This window comes from Larus michahellis, chromosome 1 (assembly GCF_964199755.1).
Source record: "Larus michahellis chromosome 1, bLarMic1.1, whole genome shotgun sequence".
NCBI classification, from domain to species: Eukaryota; Metazoa; Chordata; class Aves; order Charadriiformes; family Laridae; genus Larus; species Larus michahellis.
This window is the reverse complement of record NC_133896.1, coordinates 74,266,068-74,283,611: the sequence shown is the minus strand read 5'-3', so window position 1 is coordinate 74,283,611 and position 17,544 is coordinate 74,266,068. Positions and strand designations below refer to the sequence as shown.

The 17,544-nt window shown below is 39.7% G+C and overlaps 2 protein-coding genes across 2 annotated transcripts in view; one reads left to right on the top strand and one right to left on the bottom strand.

Moving 5' to 3' along the window:
* Positions 1-1,947: 1,947 nt before the first annotated feature.
* SPX (spexin hormone) lies at positions 1,948-7,205 on the top strand. The gene is given in 6 exon segments (XM_074572754.1): positions 1,948-1,995; positions 2,369-2,449; positions 2,579-2,636; positions 4,077-4,139; positions 4,776-4,859; positions 7,147-7,205. Coding segments are annotated over 6 exon segments (393 nt in total).
* Positions 7,206-11,108: 3,903 nt separating this feature from the next.
* GYS2 (glycogen synthase 2) overlaps positions 11,109-17,544 on the bottom strand; it is a 47,608-nt gene continuing 41,172 nt past the window's right edge. Inside the window, exons 13-16 of the mRNA XM_074587227.1 lie at positions 16,063-16,158; positions 14,380-14,543; positions 13,117-13,197; positions 11,109-12,032 (exon numbers count right to left, since the gene is read on the bottom strand). Of these exons, the coding sequence (XP_074443328.1) occupies positions 11,811-12,032; positions 13,117-13,197; positions 14,380-14,543; positions 16,063-16,158 (563 nt within the window). The 3' untranslated portion in view covers positions 11,109-11,810. The remainder of the gene's footprint in view (positions 12,033-13,116; positions 13,198-14,379; positions 14,544-16,062; positions 16,159-17,544) is intronic.

The window sequence follows — 17,544 nt, the reverse complement described above, 5'->3', positions numbered from 1 at the left end:
CATGGCCTTTTTAGAAAGACAGAGGTATAACACCAGCTCCCAGCCATCACAAGAGCTTCATGAAACCAAACCTCTTATTTGCCTCTCATTTCTTGTATCTGTACCAGAATGAACTGCAGCTAATGCCACTTCTGTATATTCGATGAACAACTCTGTCTGGCACGAGCAGAGAACAGAACAATATCCCCCCAAAAGCAAGGGGAGCAGTTGCACCTTCGCTAACAGCGTGCTTCAGAGCAGTCTTCACAGACATATCAGGAAAAAGCTCATAACAAGCCTTAGCGGTGCCTATCTGCATACTCCTCACTCAGACGCCACATACACGAGCACATGTTTGTCACACGCACGGGCTGACCTGTATATTTGCTAAACCACTGCCTGGCCCTGTTTGTGAGGCTTCCACAGTAAACTCTCTATTGGCCAGTCTCCTAACCAGCAATTTTCTAGCTCCCTGTTTGCTTTGCTTCCCCTTCTGCTTCCCCCTCCCGTTTCAGAAAGGAAAAAATGAAGGAGAGAGGAAAACCCTAGCTACAGAACCAGCAAAGCTAGGCATCAAGCATGATTAGCCCTTTGCCTGAGGATCAAACCTGCTATCCATGGCTGCAATGAGTCCAACAGTCACTTAGAAATATCTTGTGGAAATGGCTTCTCTGATTCCCGCTTCCTGCCTTTTTTCTGTTTACTGCTCCACTGCTTGACCTATTCAAGCCCACAGTCTGGGCTTTTATTCCAACCAATCCATGAGACAGACAAGCGTTTCTGACTTTTAGGGATTGGTGGGTTTTCTGGAGTGTTTTTTTTTTTAATTCAGCTTTGTATTTTTACTTGTGTGTAAGAAAACTAGATGCTAGAGATTGTTAGAGAATCAAGCGAGAAACTGCATCCTCTAAATGTACACTAGGAATAACCCCAAGCTGGTAACACTGGATAAGTCACCTTTTTCTTGATGTTGGCATGCTACGACTGGAGAGTAATTTACTAACTTTTTCAGCTCCTACAATGGATAGCAATCTGATATATGTTAAATTATCCTAGGTAAACACTCATCATCCATATTAATACCTGCTACTGGCTGTGGTTATTGATCGTCTAGTGAGAAGGTGACGTATTGCAAATGCACAGGGTTGATGCTGATGTATTCAGAAGGTATTCACCTGGCTAATGGGGTGCATCTCCAAGTGTATCCATCTTTCAATCATTTCTCTGACTTCCTGCAAGACTACAGGTTTCCCTCAGGAGTCATCAGACCTTCTACTTCTCCATCTGCAGGGCTGACAAGAGATCCCTTTAGACTCCTCCACCCTGCCACAAGAAGGGGAGGGTCTCTTCACTCCGAAGATTTAAAAAGGGACCCCCAAACCTGTAGGAGGTCTTGTGACACGTTATCCCAAGAAAAGAAGACTGAAGATTTGCCACTGAACTAGAGCATGAAGGTGAGTGAGATTCTTTTGGTGTGTGGGAAACATTTAGTTTGCAATTTATGCTTTTTCATGTGAGTATAATACTTAGGAACTGCAGAGGGGCTGCATAACTGTAAACTTAAAAATAACCCAGGAGGAATATACACATAGTTATATTCAGCGTGCTTGAAAAAACTGCGTTAAAAAAACATTAATAGCACAACGTGCTCCCAAAACCAGGATGAAATGAACTATTGTGAATCATGATGTTAAATACTCTCTGTTGCCCATCACTGTTATCAATGCATGAATAACAACACGGTCTGTGCGAACAAGCAGAGATGCAACTTGTTTGCAGAAGATTCATGTTCAATGCTTCCCTTTGCATGTGCTGCATCAGTGAACAAACTCCAAGAATCAAACAAGCCTCTCTGGTGACATGAGTGTAATCATGGTTGATGCAAATAGGATGCTAATTTTAAAAACTTTTTTTCCTGAGGAAGTAGGGACCCCCTCTCTGGTTGGTTGGTTGGTTGGTTGGTTTGAAATGGCAAGTCCCCTACATTTGCTTGTTATCTAAACTCTATCATTCAGGGCTTGGTGAAATCAAGATATGCTTTATATCATCTTTCCCCCTTGGCGTTTGTAGGTTATTCTCATTTCTGGAGGACCTAATGTCCTCGTAAATAGGAGCACAAAAGCTGCTTGCCTCAATGTCGGTTCTCACCAGTATGGAACCTTTATAATGAATATGAGTAAAGAGAATAAAGTATATTTGATTTAAGATTCATCCTCCCCTCGGATCACTGTGTATTGAAGCTGAAATAGACACTGTGCAAGAGGAGGTTTGGCAGCAAGGCAGGGAGCAATGAGGGACTGGAAATACCCTCACATTTAGATTTTAAGTCGAGAGGATCTACGGACCTGAAAGGCTTTTCCTGGACCTCATGGTTCTTTGTTATGCACAGGGACTGCGTAAACTGACAGCATCTGCAATGGCACTGTTCTTGGCAGTGTCCTTCATATCTTTCTCCTGGAGTGCGCCTCAGGTAAACAGCTCGCTCAGGCTGAATGTGCATCATCCAGGAATCTCCCAGGTTGGTGCCGTTTAAGTATTTGCACTAGTTGGCAACAGCATGCAACATTGACATGTATCTTGTCTCTTTTTTGGCATAAAGGCTCATTTCCAAAGGAGAAACTGGACTCCTCAGGCTATGCTCTATTTGAAGGGTGCACGTAAGTCCCGAGCTCTTTCCGTTTTGAGGAGATAACTTTCTCTACTGCTGGATTATTCCTAATCTGCTTGGCTCCATACAAGCAGTAAATCCTTGAGGATGTTGCGGAGGTAGAAGTTCTGAGGCCTGCAGGGATGTGTTAATTGTTATGTCTTCTTGTCTCTGAAAGAGTGGCATTGACAGTATTATTCTTATTTTTTGAAAAAATCAGATTGAAGAAAGCAAGTGTTGGAAGAAGCAAAGTAAAACAACGTACTGAAAATGTATAGAGTTTGAAGCTTGATTGTAATACCTATTGGAAAAGCAGTTTCCTTATCTGAAATAATCTTAAAGGGGGCTTAAGACACACTGGGTATAGTTTTCATTCCTTATTCTCACCTAGGCTTTATGAAAACATCTTCTCAAGCAATAGAAGAACACACATTCCTATTACAAGCACCTTGCATTAGAGTTGGTATTAAGACCACAAGCGACCTCTTCTAAGGAGAACTTGGATGTCAGTGTTAGCAGTATTGTGGTGTTAAGGTTGCATAAATGACCTTTTGAGTTTCTATCATTAGTCCAGAGTTAAAGAAGCATTAAACATAAAGATAAAATTTAGAGCCAAAGAGAGATTTTTTTCTTTGATGCAAACACGCGAAATTTAACAGAACTATTATTTTTTAAAAAAAATCTATTCTGAATTGTTGTTTCAAAATTAAAAGCTACCAGGTAGGGTAGGTGTTAAGAGAGCAAGTAAAATAGCTTCCTTGAAATTAAAAAAAATATTGAAACTCACAATCCTGAAAGAAATGCAAAAGGGAGACAATACAAATAACACCACAAAATAAATATAGGCTCCAAAGAACTGTAAGTGTAACTGGAAGAAGTTCTAGTGACATTAGTAAAATTATTTCTATTCATAAAAGCAGAGAATTTGTCCCCTTTTTCTTTCATTTAAATCTTCCAACTGAATAATGCACTGTGTTACTTCTATACTGACCTGTGTATCATTCTTATTGATGCATAGGAAGTAATGTGATTTTGGGTTTTTAGTTTTTTGGTTTTGTTTTGTTTTGTTTGTTTGTTTGTTTTTTAATAGAAATATCCCTTTAAAAGACAATATTTTATAGTCCAGCAAAGAGACCGTACAGCACTCGAGGAAAGAGTGAGGAAAAACCAGTAAATTTCTCCCTAAGTACAGTTCCTAAAGCAGGTTAATACAAGAAGGAAAAGGGCCGAAACACCAGTTCTATGGAATAAAGTATGTCTTGAGTGTTCCGGTTCAGGATGGGCTATTGCTGATTGGGAAAACCCCGGGATGGACTTATGCCTCCCATTTTATGTTTGTAGAAGTATTGCTATACTTTTGTATTTTGAAAAGGCTACTTTAGGGATTGTAAGGTAGGAGTTACAACAGATTTGGGAGGTTGTTTTCATCCTTTTCCCACTGCTTTTGTAGAGGGACGTCGATTCATCTCAGATGAGAGCCAGCGAAAGGATCTGTATGACAGAACGCAGCTTGGTAAGTACATGTGCACAAGTGTATGTCACACATCCTATGGGAGAAATCTGTGGAAGCTGGAGGGGATTTGCTTTCCTGGAATTATATTCAAGGAAGCAATGAAAGTCCCTTTTGTTAGTTCCTGCATTCAAAAAAGCAAATGATAAAGACTGTCTGACTTTCCTCTCTTGTGCATGTGTGACTTCTTGTACTTAAGTGATGTTCCAGACTGACCTGGCTGTTAAGTGGGATTATCATCGGTACCTTTGACTTTCTTTTTCCACTGGAAAAAATCAAATCAATTTATTAATTGTGCTGCACTTACACATGACAAAAGTAGACAACATTAATTCATGCTAGACAATGTTTCTGGGTAAACAGAATGATGTAGCAAAGTAAAAAATGTATGAAAAAAAAATGTTGTTTTTACCTTCTAGGAGACTTTGAAACAGCCCCCTTTTTAATAACATTGCTAGTCTCTTCTGTGCTAGATATTTATCAGGCTGATTTTGAGCAGACAATGTTACAGAGCAGAAGAGACAGCAGTATTTTTTTTCTCTTTGGGTCTCTAGTTATAGAGATAAAACCCCAAAGAATAAAATAAGTAAATGTCAGTAAACAGTAACAAACCATACACCTCTGATTTTATAATTCTAGAAACACGCAGCCAAAACACAAATCCTTTATCTCTTTCTGAAGCTGCAGCGCTGTTCCTTAGTTCCTTACGGGAAGCCCAAAAAGGTAAATGCATGTTTTGTATTACCCTGACTTTTTTAAAAGGGGTTTATCAGAATTTCATTTATTAACAATTTAGTAAATTGATCTAAAAGGCCTGGTTTGAAAAAAGATATTATTCCACAGACTGCGTTGTATTAGAGTGTACATTCACACAGATTAGAGCATGAATCAGATAAATGATTCATTTCTTTCATTCTGCTTTTAATTTGCTTTTCAGATTTTTATTACTTTAGATTAAAGGGAATCACTATTTTGAATTGATTTTTCTGAATGAAAACTCTACTGGGGCTCCTTTTTCTGCAGAATGTTTTTGCTTGTGAATTTTTCATTCCTCCATTGTCTTTTATGACCTGGTGGAAAGGCTTAAAAGAATCCTAAAAAGCCCCAGCAGAGGAGCTGTGGGATGCACATCTGGCTCCTGAGAGCTGTGTTGCTGGCATAGCTGACAACGGGTCCCAACGACATTTAGAGGCAGAGCCCTGAAATATCCTGAAAAATCACATACTTAATTCATGAATTCCTAGCCTCCCAGATGTATTGTCTAACCCTTCCATCTCTGTCTCCTCACCGCCTGCTTTCTCACTACCTGCTACGTGCTTCCACTTCTCACTTCAGAACCTCAGAAGCCACGTCCCCCTTCCACAACAGCAAAACCCAGCTACGGAGTCAGGCATAAATAACTTGTGTTTCCTCATCTCTTCCATGCACATCGCACCCCCTTAGATGAGGACCCCTATCATGTGTTCCCCAGCTCCCTCACCCTTCTGTAGTTCACCTTTCCTCCCTAGACCACCTTTCCTGCAAAGCTATTATCCTGAACCCCTCGTCGTCTGATGCACATGTACAGCTCACTGGGCTGAGACCCTAAGTCAATGCTATCCGTTTTTTACTTCTTCAGGTACATAGACTATTGTTCGGAAATGGAGCTGGGGACAGGGAGGTTGTAAAAGTAGGATACATTCTACAGTACTGTGGCGAGTCCGTGCTGTGCCCCTGTCTGGCCCCTGGGCGCTGAGGCAGCTGTTGTAGCATCTACAAGCCCAGGAGCTTGTCTAAGTTACGCTTTTCCCCTCTCTGGTCCAGGACAGGAAGGAACAGAAGGTGGCTAGAAGCCACCCTAGAAGCCACAACCACTCCTGGTTGTGAGTTCCGTATTCAGACTCTCGATTCCTGTCAGAAAAAGTGCTTTGCTTGAATTAGGAAATGTGAAGTAAAACCCTAATAAAGTATGAGGTAGTTTTGCACCTTTCACATAGATGAGCGATACGACAGGCCTGTTATTGCCTAATTGCCTTTGACATGATCAACAGCACGTAATAAATAACTGTCTTGCCAGTGCTGTGATACCACCCCTCCTTAGTTATCTGAAGTTTGCAGCTTTCCTGAAATGAAAAGACGGTGTGAGAACCACCTGACAGAATTTACCTGGTGTACGTGTAGATATGCTGGAATCACTCCTGTCTTCTCCACTTCCTAAAATCTCCCACTGCATGTCACGTAGCGCTGTGGCTCTCTGCTTAGCTCTCTCTTCCCTGCCCTGGCAGAACTCTGCTAAGCAAAAAAATTCGGTGGCATTTTGACTGAGAGAGAAAGGCAGAATTAAAAATTAAAACTAAATGTAATTAATTTAATGGAAAATCAAATTAAAAATAAGCAGAACGCTTTGGACAAAATATAAGAGAAGTCCTAAATATAAATCAGTGAAAGTGTCGTTTGTATGCTAACAAAAAGAAAAAATCCTCTGAAGGTCACGATTTATAAATTTTAGTGCTATTTTCCTGCCTGCTGTTGCTATTCCGGAGGAGACAGAGGAGGGTAACACCCCCCTAAGAAAAAAGGTGACATATCTGAGAGAGCTAAGCAGAACTGGCAGCTTGTTTGAAAAATACTATGTGGGATAACATTGCCATCATCGTAGAAGGGAGTAACAACGCAGTCAAACCTGGGTATGCTGAAAGTAATAACTGTCAGCTGATTTTAGAATCCTCTTGACTGAGAGAAATGTGCAAAGAAGGAACAAATACATTATTTTCTTCTGCATGAAAAATTTGCGCCTTGTACTGAGACATCCCCCTGGAGATGGTTTGTATCTTTGCTCTTCAGCAAACAGAAAAATTCCTACATTTAAAATGGGAGAAGGTATGATCATTTCTACAGGTGCCTGCATCTCTTATAAGTAGTCACATACGTTAGTCCTGTGCCTGAGGCACACCTATCTCATGAAAACTTTGGCTGACTGAACTTTCCTTTATCTACAGCTTATTTTTCCCCATTGTGTCTTGTCTTACAGTTGAAGAAGAAAACAGTGATCACCCTGTCTACTTGACAGATAATCTGTCAAATTGGTGAAACATTTCAAATTTCTTTAATGTTTGTATTGTACATACCCTGAAATCATGATTTGTGTAAACAGAGTATTTCATCCATCCTCACCTAATTTCCCAAAGGGTGACGTACGCACTCAATGTAACATTTTGAATGCCAACTGATTAAAAGTTACTAGTTCAGATAAGGAAGTTCTTTATAAAGTTCCTGCCTTGTTTAGACCATTTTGCACGTCCCACACAAAATTTAAAGTACACTGTACCATCTTACCTGAAAAGGTGATTAAAACTGTCCTTTTGGTCAACTACTTCCTTAAAGACAATTTTTCAATAGTATTTGGGAAACCTCTTACGACCTTCCACCCTGAAGACCTGATAAAGGTAGATTTATTTCTGATAAAGGTAGATTCCTTCAGCACTTCACTGCTGGCCCTGTAAGTTGCTGATGGGCAATAAAGTCAGCAAGGTATTAAAACAATCCAGCTATCTTTGACTGCAAAGCAGGTGATTTTTATTTTTTTTTTGCAGATACTGGCTTAAAACTAGAGGAGGGTAGATTTAGATTAGATATCAGGAAGAAATTTTTCACCATGAGGGTGGTGAGACTGGACTGAACTGGAACAGGTTGCCCAGGGAAGTTGTGGATGCCCCGTCCCTGGAAGTGTTCAAGGCCAGGCTGGATGGTGCTTTGAGCAACCTGGTCTAGTGGGAGGTGTCCCTGCCCAGGGCAGAGGGGTTGGAACTAGATGATCTTTAAAGTTCCGTCTAATCTAAATCATTGTATGATTTGTCACCACAGAGAACAGGCAACAGCACTTACTTAGACCTCAGTGCTGCCCCGGTTACACACATACGGAAATGTATACTCTGAACAATCCTCCGGAGCAAGTCCCACTGCATAAAGATAGTATGGGGATAGGTCTTACAGGATCAGGGCCTCATTAATGACCTCACAGTCACTACTGTTGTCAGGAGGTGCAGTGCTGCTAGAGCTAGTGTTGGTGTAGTAGGTACAAATCTGGTGTCATGCATGACAACAGGCACACAAAATATTAATTACATCGTTATTGTACTTTTCTGCTGTTCTGGTTTTTGAGTTGCAAAACTGGAGTTTTACATAAATGGGTTAATTATCATTCCATGCTGATAAGGATATATTTAACATTATTTATGTAGTTTTGTGGTCTTTACTGGAAGGTCCTCTGTAGTTCTCATGTAATTAAAAAGCAGCCTCATGATTCTTGTGTCCAAGCAACTATGTTTTATTTTTTTAACCTTTAACCCTAGTTGTGCTCTCCATCTTTTAATGCTACTTTCCTCTGATCTTTCTCATGACACTGCTGATTAATTTTGTTATCTAACAACTGGCTATAATGTTGCTTCTCCCCGACACAAAGAAACGCAGCTGAAGAAACAGAGGAATTAATTTCTATCATGGGACTGTTGGCATTTTCAGTAATCCATATCATTTCAGGGAGGAACAAAACTAGAGAAATCAAAATGTCGTTGTTTGTTCATTTTTAAGCACAAATGTATCTTTCAATAGCAGTATATGTTGTGTGACAGAACGTGTCCATGATGAACTTCATCTGAAGACCAATGGTATCCACCAGAATATTTTCATTAATTCAATTGCTCTCCATTTCAAGCATACTCTGAATATCTCAGGTACACCTAAGTTATTTTTCAGCATATTTTGCAGGATGATCAGTCAGGGCTTACACATCCTTTGGTTTGGTAGTATCATGAAATTCATACGCCTCTCAATGTCACAGGCATGCAAAAACCGTACTAAACACATTCCCAGTTGACTGATTTTTGTATGTATTCCTGATCTAAGCTCACTAGCTGAAACAATTGTTTACAAATATTGTGAAATAGGATAAACATTCTCCTTGTTGGTGAGCTGTTTGTGAAACCCTAATATTTTCAATCTGGCAGATAATCGCTTATGTGACAGATAGCTGCTACCAAGCTTGTCAGATGTCAGTAACTGTTAGAAATGTGCGGCATTCAAGTCAGACAATCTCGCCTTGACTGAATGAAAAGGCATTCCCTCTAACACTGCAAATTCAAAAGGCAGAAGTGCTTTGCTGTGGTTGAATTGCCTTGCTACTGACGGCTAGTCCTACCATTCAAGGCAGAATTAAAACAAACCTAGAGGCGTGAGGTAGAGGTCGCTTTGACCACTGCAGGGCCATTGCTGAGAAGAATGGGCATAATACTCACATTAGTTATACCTCAAAAGTTGTGCATTTTCTGTCACCAGGCAAGTGCTCAAAGCACGTGAGTGTGCTGACACAAATACAGCTGGATTTGTGCGAGACGTCATGCCAGCTCTCTGCTGTTCCCAGGGAACTCAAACATCATAAACACATATAAGAGAACCTGCAATCTGGATCATACATGTTGCTTATTTCTCTCCTCTGGGACTTGTCCAGAAAGAAAAAGTGTAGCTGTCTTAATGCAAACCCTAGCAAAAACTTTCCACTTCCCATATTGTCTGTGCTGTGCCTCCATCATTTAGCAATATTTACAATATGTGTGTAGTGATCACATCTTTCAGCACTGCAATGAAGCTGGGTCTGGAATGATGATAAACAGATGTTCACCAGCCCGTGGCTACTAGAATATTTTCAGGCAACAAAAGAAGTGCTGGGTCACTCTCAGATGATGTTAAAACAATTTTGGTGACAGGGAATTTGGGGTGAAATGCTTTTCTTCAGTACAACAGTGCATTGAAATACACACGATGTCAGATTTCTTAAATTATTTTTTTTAAGGGAATGTTAACTTTCAACCAATATGGCCTTTAAATGTTCTTTTGTTGAGACGCTCTGCCATTACATTCTTTGACTCTGCAAGGGAACTTTGATTAAAAGCACTTTGGGGAAGAATATACATTTCTGAACTCACAAAATGCAGTTGTTCTCCACTTAGTAAACTGTATGAAGGAAAATATATGAAGAATCTTTGCTTTCACCACAAATGAAAAATAACTACTCATTGTTTTACTTACTTTTAAAAAGGCTAAAAAATACTGACTCCTTTTAAATCCAATTAAGTTTTTGCCATAAGAGCCTGAACCTATCTTCTGAGAATAGTTATTCTTTCAGGTATCCAAATCAGCTTAAGAATGAAAGTCCAATTTTAAAACTGATTTTAGGTGGCCAAAAATACAAATAGGCACCTAATCCCTTTTATTCTATATGGTCTATAGTAAGAACCATGTCATCTAACTTTGGTTAAGTGTTTGAAAGGTAGGTGTCTAATCAAAGTTGCACATCTTTCTTCCCCGTGGGATTGACAATGAAGGTAAATAACCCCAAAAGGTTACATCATTCTACCTGCTGAAGAATAGGCTGAATCAATTCCTGGAAATGTCTTTTCTTGAACAGCATGAGAAATTCTTGATGCACAAACTTCTAAAATAAAAGGTGAAGTTCCTTCCTAATGTCTTCATGTCAAGATGTACTTCTGAAGAGCATGTTCTGGCCCTCACTGCATCTCTAGGAATTGAAATACTTTTGAAAGCTTTCTGTAAGGCAAATGAAATGTCTAGTTCTCCTTGTGAGCCTTGGTTATTCCCCAAACACTTTTAAATTTCAGATATTTTTCAAAATTACGTCTGTGGGGGAGATGTGTTCCTGGAATTCTTTTAGCATTATTTGTTGTGATTAGGTATGTTCTAGAAGAAGGGAAATAGACCATGGATTAATGGGGCGATTGGAAGAACTAGAGTTACTCACCTTTGACTGTTGTCACATTGCTCTACGGCATGTAGGTTTGTCTGCAGGAGAAGGTCTTACTTAAGGAACTGCTGTCATTCTCTGTAGCCAAGTCACATTAATTTCTTCCCAAATTAGTTTGTTAACAAACTTAGACTCTAAGACAAGATGAGAACAATAAAAGAGACATACCAGAGGAATCAGAAAATAAACGGTCTGCTGTTTATTGTGGGTCTAAATGACTTCAGAAAGATGACTTCAGTTGTCTCTCAAATTAAAACGCCCACTGCAGAAGACTTTATATTGCTCCACAGGAAATATGTTTTACCACTGGATCAAGACACTTCTGTGTGCTGTAAAAAAATGTTTTAAATGATGTAAGCTTACAATAAACAGCATCAGGAAAAAGAAAGACCATTTTCTTTTCAGTGTATCTTTTTTAACCCTGCCAAGGTTTCCCCAGTGTAACACTTTTTTCTCTAAATTTGTTGAGCTCTGTCTTCAAGTTCATGTTAGTTTAGGAGGGGAAAACGGGGAACATAAATGAAGCAGGAATACATTTGGGACAGTCATAATGGAGCTATCAGCATAGACTATGATTAATATAGATGATTATGTAGACAAAGGTATGATCTGCAGTTTGTATAAGCTTCTAAGGGGATTGTCGCATTCTCTAGGTTTATTAAGCTTGAGAAATCTCTTCTACCTCAAAGGGGCACAGAAGAATTGTCATTTAAACTACTTTCAAGGTGAAATAATACTAGGCTTTACAACAGCGTAGCTCAAGTAACATTTAAGATTCACCTAATTATATCACACTGTCCTTAATACAAAGCTTGCCAAGCCTACAGGAGAAACTGTTGAATGGGTGGAGAGACCCTGCCAGGGCGAGAGCAAAAAATTCAGTTCCTGTATTCTCCATGCTGCTTCTTTTTTCCTTGTGGCAATACTCCAAGTGAAAAGGGAGACTTGATATTTTGCCTATCCCTTTCAGCTTCCTCATCCTCATCATATCTTTCATCCTCTTCTTCATCTTCGCCTTCACTCTGGTGAGGGCTGGAATGCTGAGAGACAGAAGGTGATGGTGGCACTGATGAAGGCCTGGGATACCTGAAACCTTCCGTCTGGCAGAGAGAGAAGCAAGTTGTATATGTTATCACAGTGTTCCTCAATTGGTTGTATACGGCAATTTAAGGCTATCAACACTTCAAAGGAAACCAACGGTGGGATGGAAGCTAGACCTGCTCTGCACTCTAAATTTAATCTCCCTTGAACCCAGATCCCTCAGTCCTTCTTTGCCACTAAGTACATCCTTGTATGGCAGTGATCTTTAGCCTGTGCCATAAAAAATACTCTACGCTTCCAGCACTGCTTTTTGCAAAATATGACTATCTCTATTGAGCCTTAAAGCTGTCAACACAATACAAAATCCTTCTGTACTCCGTAGTTAAATATGCTTATTGAAATTCAGAATACAGTCGGAAGTTTTAAAACAGTTTTCTCAATATAATGTCAATATCTGCAAAATCAGAACCAAGCAAGGAGTTTTGGCCTGAGCCTCCCTTCTCCTTCTTATTTAAACAAATGAGTTGCTCTCTGGAGGTTTCAAATAACATGGTTCTTGCATTGGATCTGAGCAGCCGCCCTTCTCAAATTAGTGCTAATATGCACTACGCAAGAACTGTTCAAAGGTGTGCCTTTAAACCGACCCCTTGTAGTTCCAGCCTCAGCTTCCTCCTCACATACCATGTTTAGATGAAGGCGATACTTTGCCTCATTTTCCCTAGGACGTCGTTTCCCATCTTCCCTTCTATTTGGTTTGTGCAGAACATCTCATTGGCATTTATGAGAAGAAAAATTAGAAGCTGCCACTCTTCTAATAGTAATTTCAAGGGCCAGGTCCTCAGCTCATCTAAAGTGGCATAGTACCATCCAGGTCACCCTAAATCACCTAAAGAACAGTTCCTCTATTGCACCTGCTACCCCTAGTGTTTGCATTTGATACCATTAAAACTCCTGACTGAAGTTTGGGTCAATAACTTGTTGAGCTTTTAACTATGAGTTCCTATTCCCCTTCAGTTAAAACAAAACTTGCAAACTCTCTTCTCTCTCTTCCTGTCTCACACACACACAAACACACATTCTTTCTCTCTCTCTTTGTAATGTAGCTAAAATGGGGATGAACGCATCTCCAAAAGCAGACTTTACCTTTGGTGGAGCACTTGGTTCCATCTCAAATTTATCTGGGAATGTTCTGCTGAGAGCCAAATGTCTGGCATGCATGTAATACTGCAACATAAAAGAGAAGCCATTACAAGTCAAGGAAGTCATGGGTAGATTTAAGCAGGAAAAAAAGGAATATAAAATGAGTATCTTCTAAAAGACGATGCTGAACAAAGGCTAAAAATGTTTTCAGTTAAGAAGAATCTAACTGATATCACTGCTTGTAATGAACACATTGGTGTGAAATAGTGAGCCATTCATGTTAGATTCACACCAAAGTAGAATCTGGAACAGAAGCTGAAGAAGGTTTCTGTAAGACTAAGATGTATCAAGACAGAACCCAGCACTTGCCCCAGTCAGTGTAGTTCTTATCGAGTGACAGGTATTCTTTGTTCCTCAAGACAGAACTGGTTCTTTTTTAACCAGGAAAATTTATATCTTTAAGTGTGCATGTGTATACACCTAAATTTTGGACTCATCCTTGCAGAGGAAGCATGTGTAACAGTTACAGAGAAGTAACATTTATGAGTTTATTCAGAGCTGGTATTTAAGAATCTGGCAAAAGTATTTATGGATCCACTATACTCACGAGTCTCCATCACATGTGCTGAAAAAACAGTTTGTTGTGTCAGGGTCTTATGCTCTGTTGGGAACCATACAAACAGAAAGGTTCTCACACAGATATCAGGGCAGGACAAGGTCCAAAATAGTTACAAAACTGATATATGCACATCCACTTCTTTGCTCCTATGGACTTGAGAATACTGCTTTGCTACAGTCTTCTTAGTAGGTAGTACTGCAGTGTTTCCTATGTCAAATTAAACCCACTATTTTACCTTTAAGGCACAACAGATAGTTTAGGAGCGTTGAGAGCCACAAGACCCAGAAACAGTTTAGGAAGAACAGGTAGGTTTTTTGAGAAAGCCCAGATGACTTTGGAGCACAAATCCTACTTAGTGTAGGGTTGCCAGCGTTGTCAGAGACACAAGCTTTTTCCATTGTCTTCAGCATGAGGAATACAAAGACCTCAGTGTGACTGTCTTCCTCTCTAACCTTAAGTCATGACTGTCCTTACGAGTGGCGAATGGAAGCATTACACTGAAGTGTAAAGGCAGGCTTTGCCTTCAGCACCTTTGAGAGGTGTTTTTCAGAACAGGGATGTTTTGAAATGTAGCATGATGATGAAGACTGATAGTCAGACCTATGTGTTTGGAATTTTTAATACCTCTATGACATAATTTCACACACCCTGCCTAGGTATCTCCAGTCCAACAGATCTGAGAGCCTCTCAGTTCGGTTTCTTTGGATGATCCTCTGGCGACGGGACTGCTGACAAAATCCATACAGGAACTGAGTCAGCTGGTTGCATGATTCATCAGGTGAGCGGAACCTCCTGTCAACTATGTAGATGCCTGAAGGACACAAAAAAGGTGAAGATAAGTGGAACTGAAAATGGGATCTAACCTCTCACATTTCCATTCTACCTTTTGTCACATAATCTTACAAACATTACACGTATTATATGTTCTTTTTCATGTGAAAAGGTAGCTATAACTGCAACATTGTTACCATTCTGATGGAATGGAAAGCTGCAGAGAAATATGTATACTTATTTTAATTTTCTTTACCTGTCAGGCTGAAATTCAGTAAATTATTCAAAACTCAGAGACTTTGTTGTTATTCTTGTGTAAGTATGTCCAAAAGGATTCCAGACTTCCTGGATAAAGGCATTTTTATCTCCCATAATTTTTAAAATACTGACTGCTTAAATAAAAAAAAAGTAAACTACTGCTTCCCTCGTTTGCAGTAGAATTTAGAAGCGTGGATTGTCAGAATCAGCCTGTAGGAGAGAGGTTGTGTTTTCTGTAGAAATACAAGTGTTTCCATAGAGATAGCTAACTCACATACGTTAGCCAATATACAATTCTGGCAGAGAGACAGCCCAGGTAAATTTTGCCGCTACATAGTTTGTCAAGATCAATACTTTATTCGTGCCACCTTCTAGTACACTAGAAGAGGGTACTAGACCTCAGCTATCTTAATGGACAAGACAGATGCACAACTACCTTAACTGAAGTGCCCGGTGTCCCCTAGGAATGTACAGTAAGTTATGTCAACACTCGCATCTATGTTTTGGCAGAGAAAAGCAAGTGACCTGTGCTCTTGGTCTGTGACCTTTCTGAAGGTTCTCGAAGACACAGCTACCCAGGCAGGCATAGCTATATTTCGCAACTGGCTCTACACCTGCCTCTAGGTCAGGGCATAGTTGGTACTAGTGTGGAGCTGTCATTGCCTGATTGTGCAGACAAGCCAAGGTACTTAGAAAGAGGCCCCGGTTTGGGCACAGCGCCAATATTGTCTTGACACACCAGGAGATGGCTACCCTCCTCCTTACCACACTCCATCCGTGAACCATTTCTAAACCCTTACGAGCAGATTCTTATTTGTAAGTAGGTTGCTTTTATTTTCACAGGTTTACTTTTTAGCCTATGTGATAATTTACTCTTTGTTTGGTGGGGGTACGTTTTCCTGGCCTCGAGGTCCCAGCACACAATTCTTGGACTTTTCAAAGAGAAGCAGTTTTTCACTGCTGCTTTTGAAGGGCTTAAAGGGTTACACTGTAACCAGAAGCATTACAGGGTTGGGCTGGAAGACTCCAGAGCAGGTATGAGGAGTGCTGAGTTAGGAAGGATAAAACAGACAAAAGGTTAAAGGGAGACAAAAGAGAGAGAACCTGGGAAGGGCTTGGATAAATATGAAAGCTTGAATGGCTTGTTCAACATAACGAGATGTTCAGAGCTCGGAATATATTCCCCCAATGAACCCCACTGCACTAGTGAAAGCACGAAATTGAGGAGTAACAGAATTGTTGCTGTGCTTTTTCTTTCCTAACTGAGAGGTGGTATTTTGAGATGGTGTTAAATATTTTACCATAAGCCGCTGGGTCAGCAACATGTTCCTGCATAAAACAGCCAAATCCAGAAAGGTTTGTGGTTACACTGGGAATGCCCATCACAGTACATTCAGCTGCCGAAAGAAACAGACAAAAAGCGTTTCAGGGAAATATGCTTTGAATGGGTTCACCTTGAGAGAAAAAAGAAAAAGAGGGAGGCAGACAGAAGGTTCCATAACACTAGAGCTGCTCTGAAAAGGTCAAGTGAAAACTATTATGCTTTGTTGTGGATTTGGAGAAAAAGAAAAAAGAAAGAAAGAAAAAGAAATTTTAAAAAGAAAATTTCACACTCTTTGCGAACATCTTTGTGTTTCCCAGCCGCTAAACTGAAAACTTTCTGGGAGTCCAGTGTTGAAACAGAACTGCAATATATGGTCCGTACTGTTTGTTTGCATTTTAAACTGAAGCTTGTTGTACACATATGTTCATTAGTTGTTCACAACTGTTTACAAAACTGAATCTCTTAAGTGCAGGAGCATGTTAAGCTTTGTATTTTGATATTGTTTGTAAACTGGTCCCTATAGCAAGAAAAAACCCCCAACAAATCCCATGGTTAACTCAGGACTGCATTCAAAGTAGATGTGGAGCTAGTTTTACAAAATTAGAAAATGCATGCATTTCAAACTATTTCATATTATTTCTATCATTGCTGTAAGTATAACTGTTTACTCAGGCTAAGAGTTTTTTGCCAATGAACTTAAGCCTAAACTAAGCATGCAGATAAAGATTTACTCTAGTCTCTGAAATGCTGAAAGCCATCTACATGGCCTTCATTAATATGACAATAAAATGGTGCCTATAAAATAGAGCTATAAATCTACCTTAAAAAAAATCACTTTTTATTTCTGGGAGAATTAAATGGGTATCAACAAAGAGAATCACTTTTGCACTAGTAATAGAAAGAGAAACTACCCTTCTAGCTAGTGTAAATCACAGCTTTCCTCAAAACTGCTAAGTACCAGTCTAACTTTTCTGTCCAGGTTTACTTTAATGTTCACTTCAAAATCATCCCTGGCTGTCACACTTTCTTTATAACTTAGCCGACATTAGAACAGGAAGAGAAATTGCTGGAATGCACAACAGTTGTCTTACTTGGAATTGAATAGCTCTCTTACTTGGAGAGAACTGGAGAATGACTAAATTTGCAAAATTTCTATTCTGATTCATTGGCTTACAACAAATGCTCTTTAGAGGGGCACCCCACCTTTCAGATGTGTATTCTACAGGAGGTATTTTGCAGGACATAAAAACCCCAGGCACCTAGGCTTTGATCTTCATAGGTATTCAAGTTCATAGTTTGCACTGATTTCATCAGGTCTTAAGTGCCCTTTGTAAATCTGGGGCAATTTTTTCAAGTCAGAGACTATATGCTCTCTGTATCTTTAGAAATTTCCATTTAATTCTGTGAGATTCTCTACCACTGCATGTATTTGTGGTAAATATCTTAGATATGGTGTTAC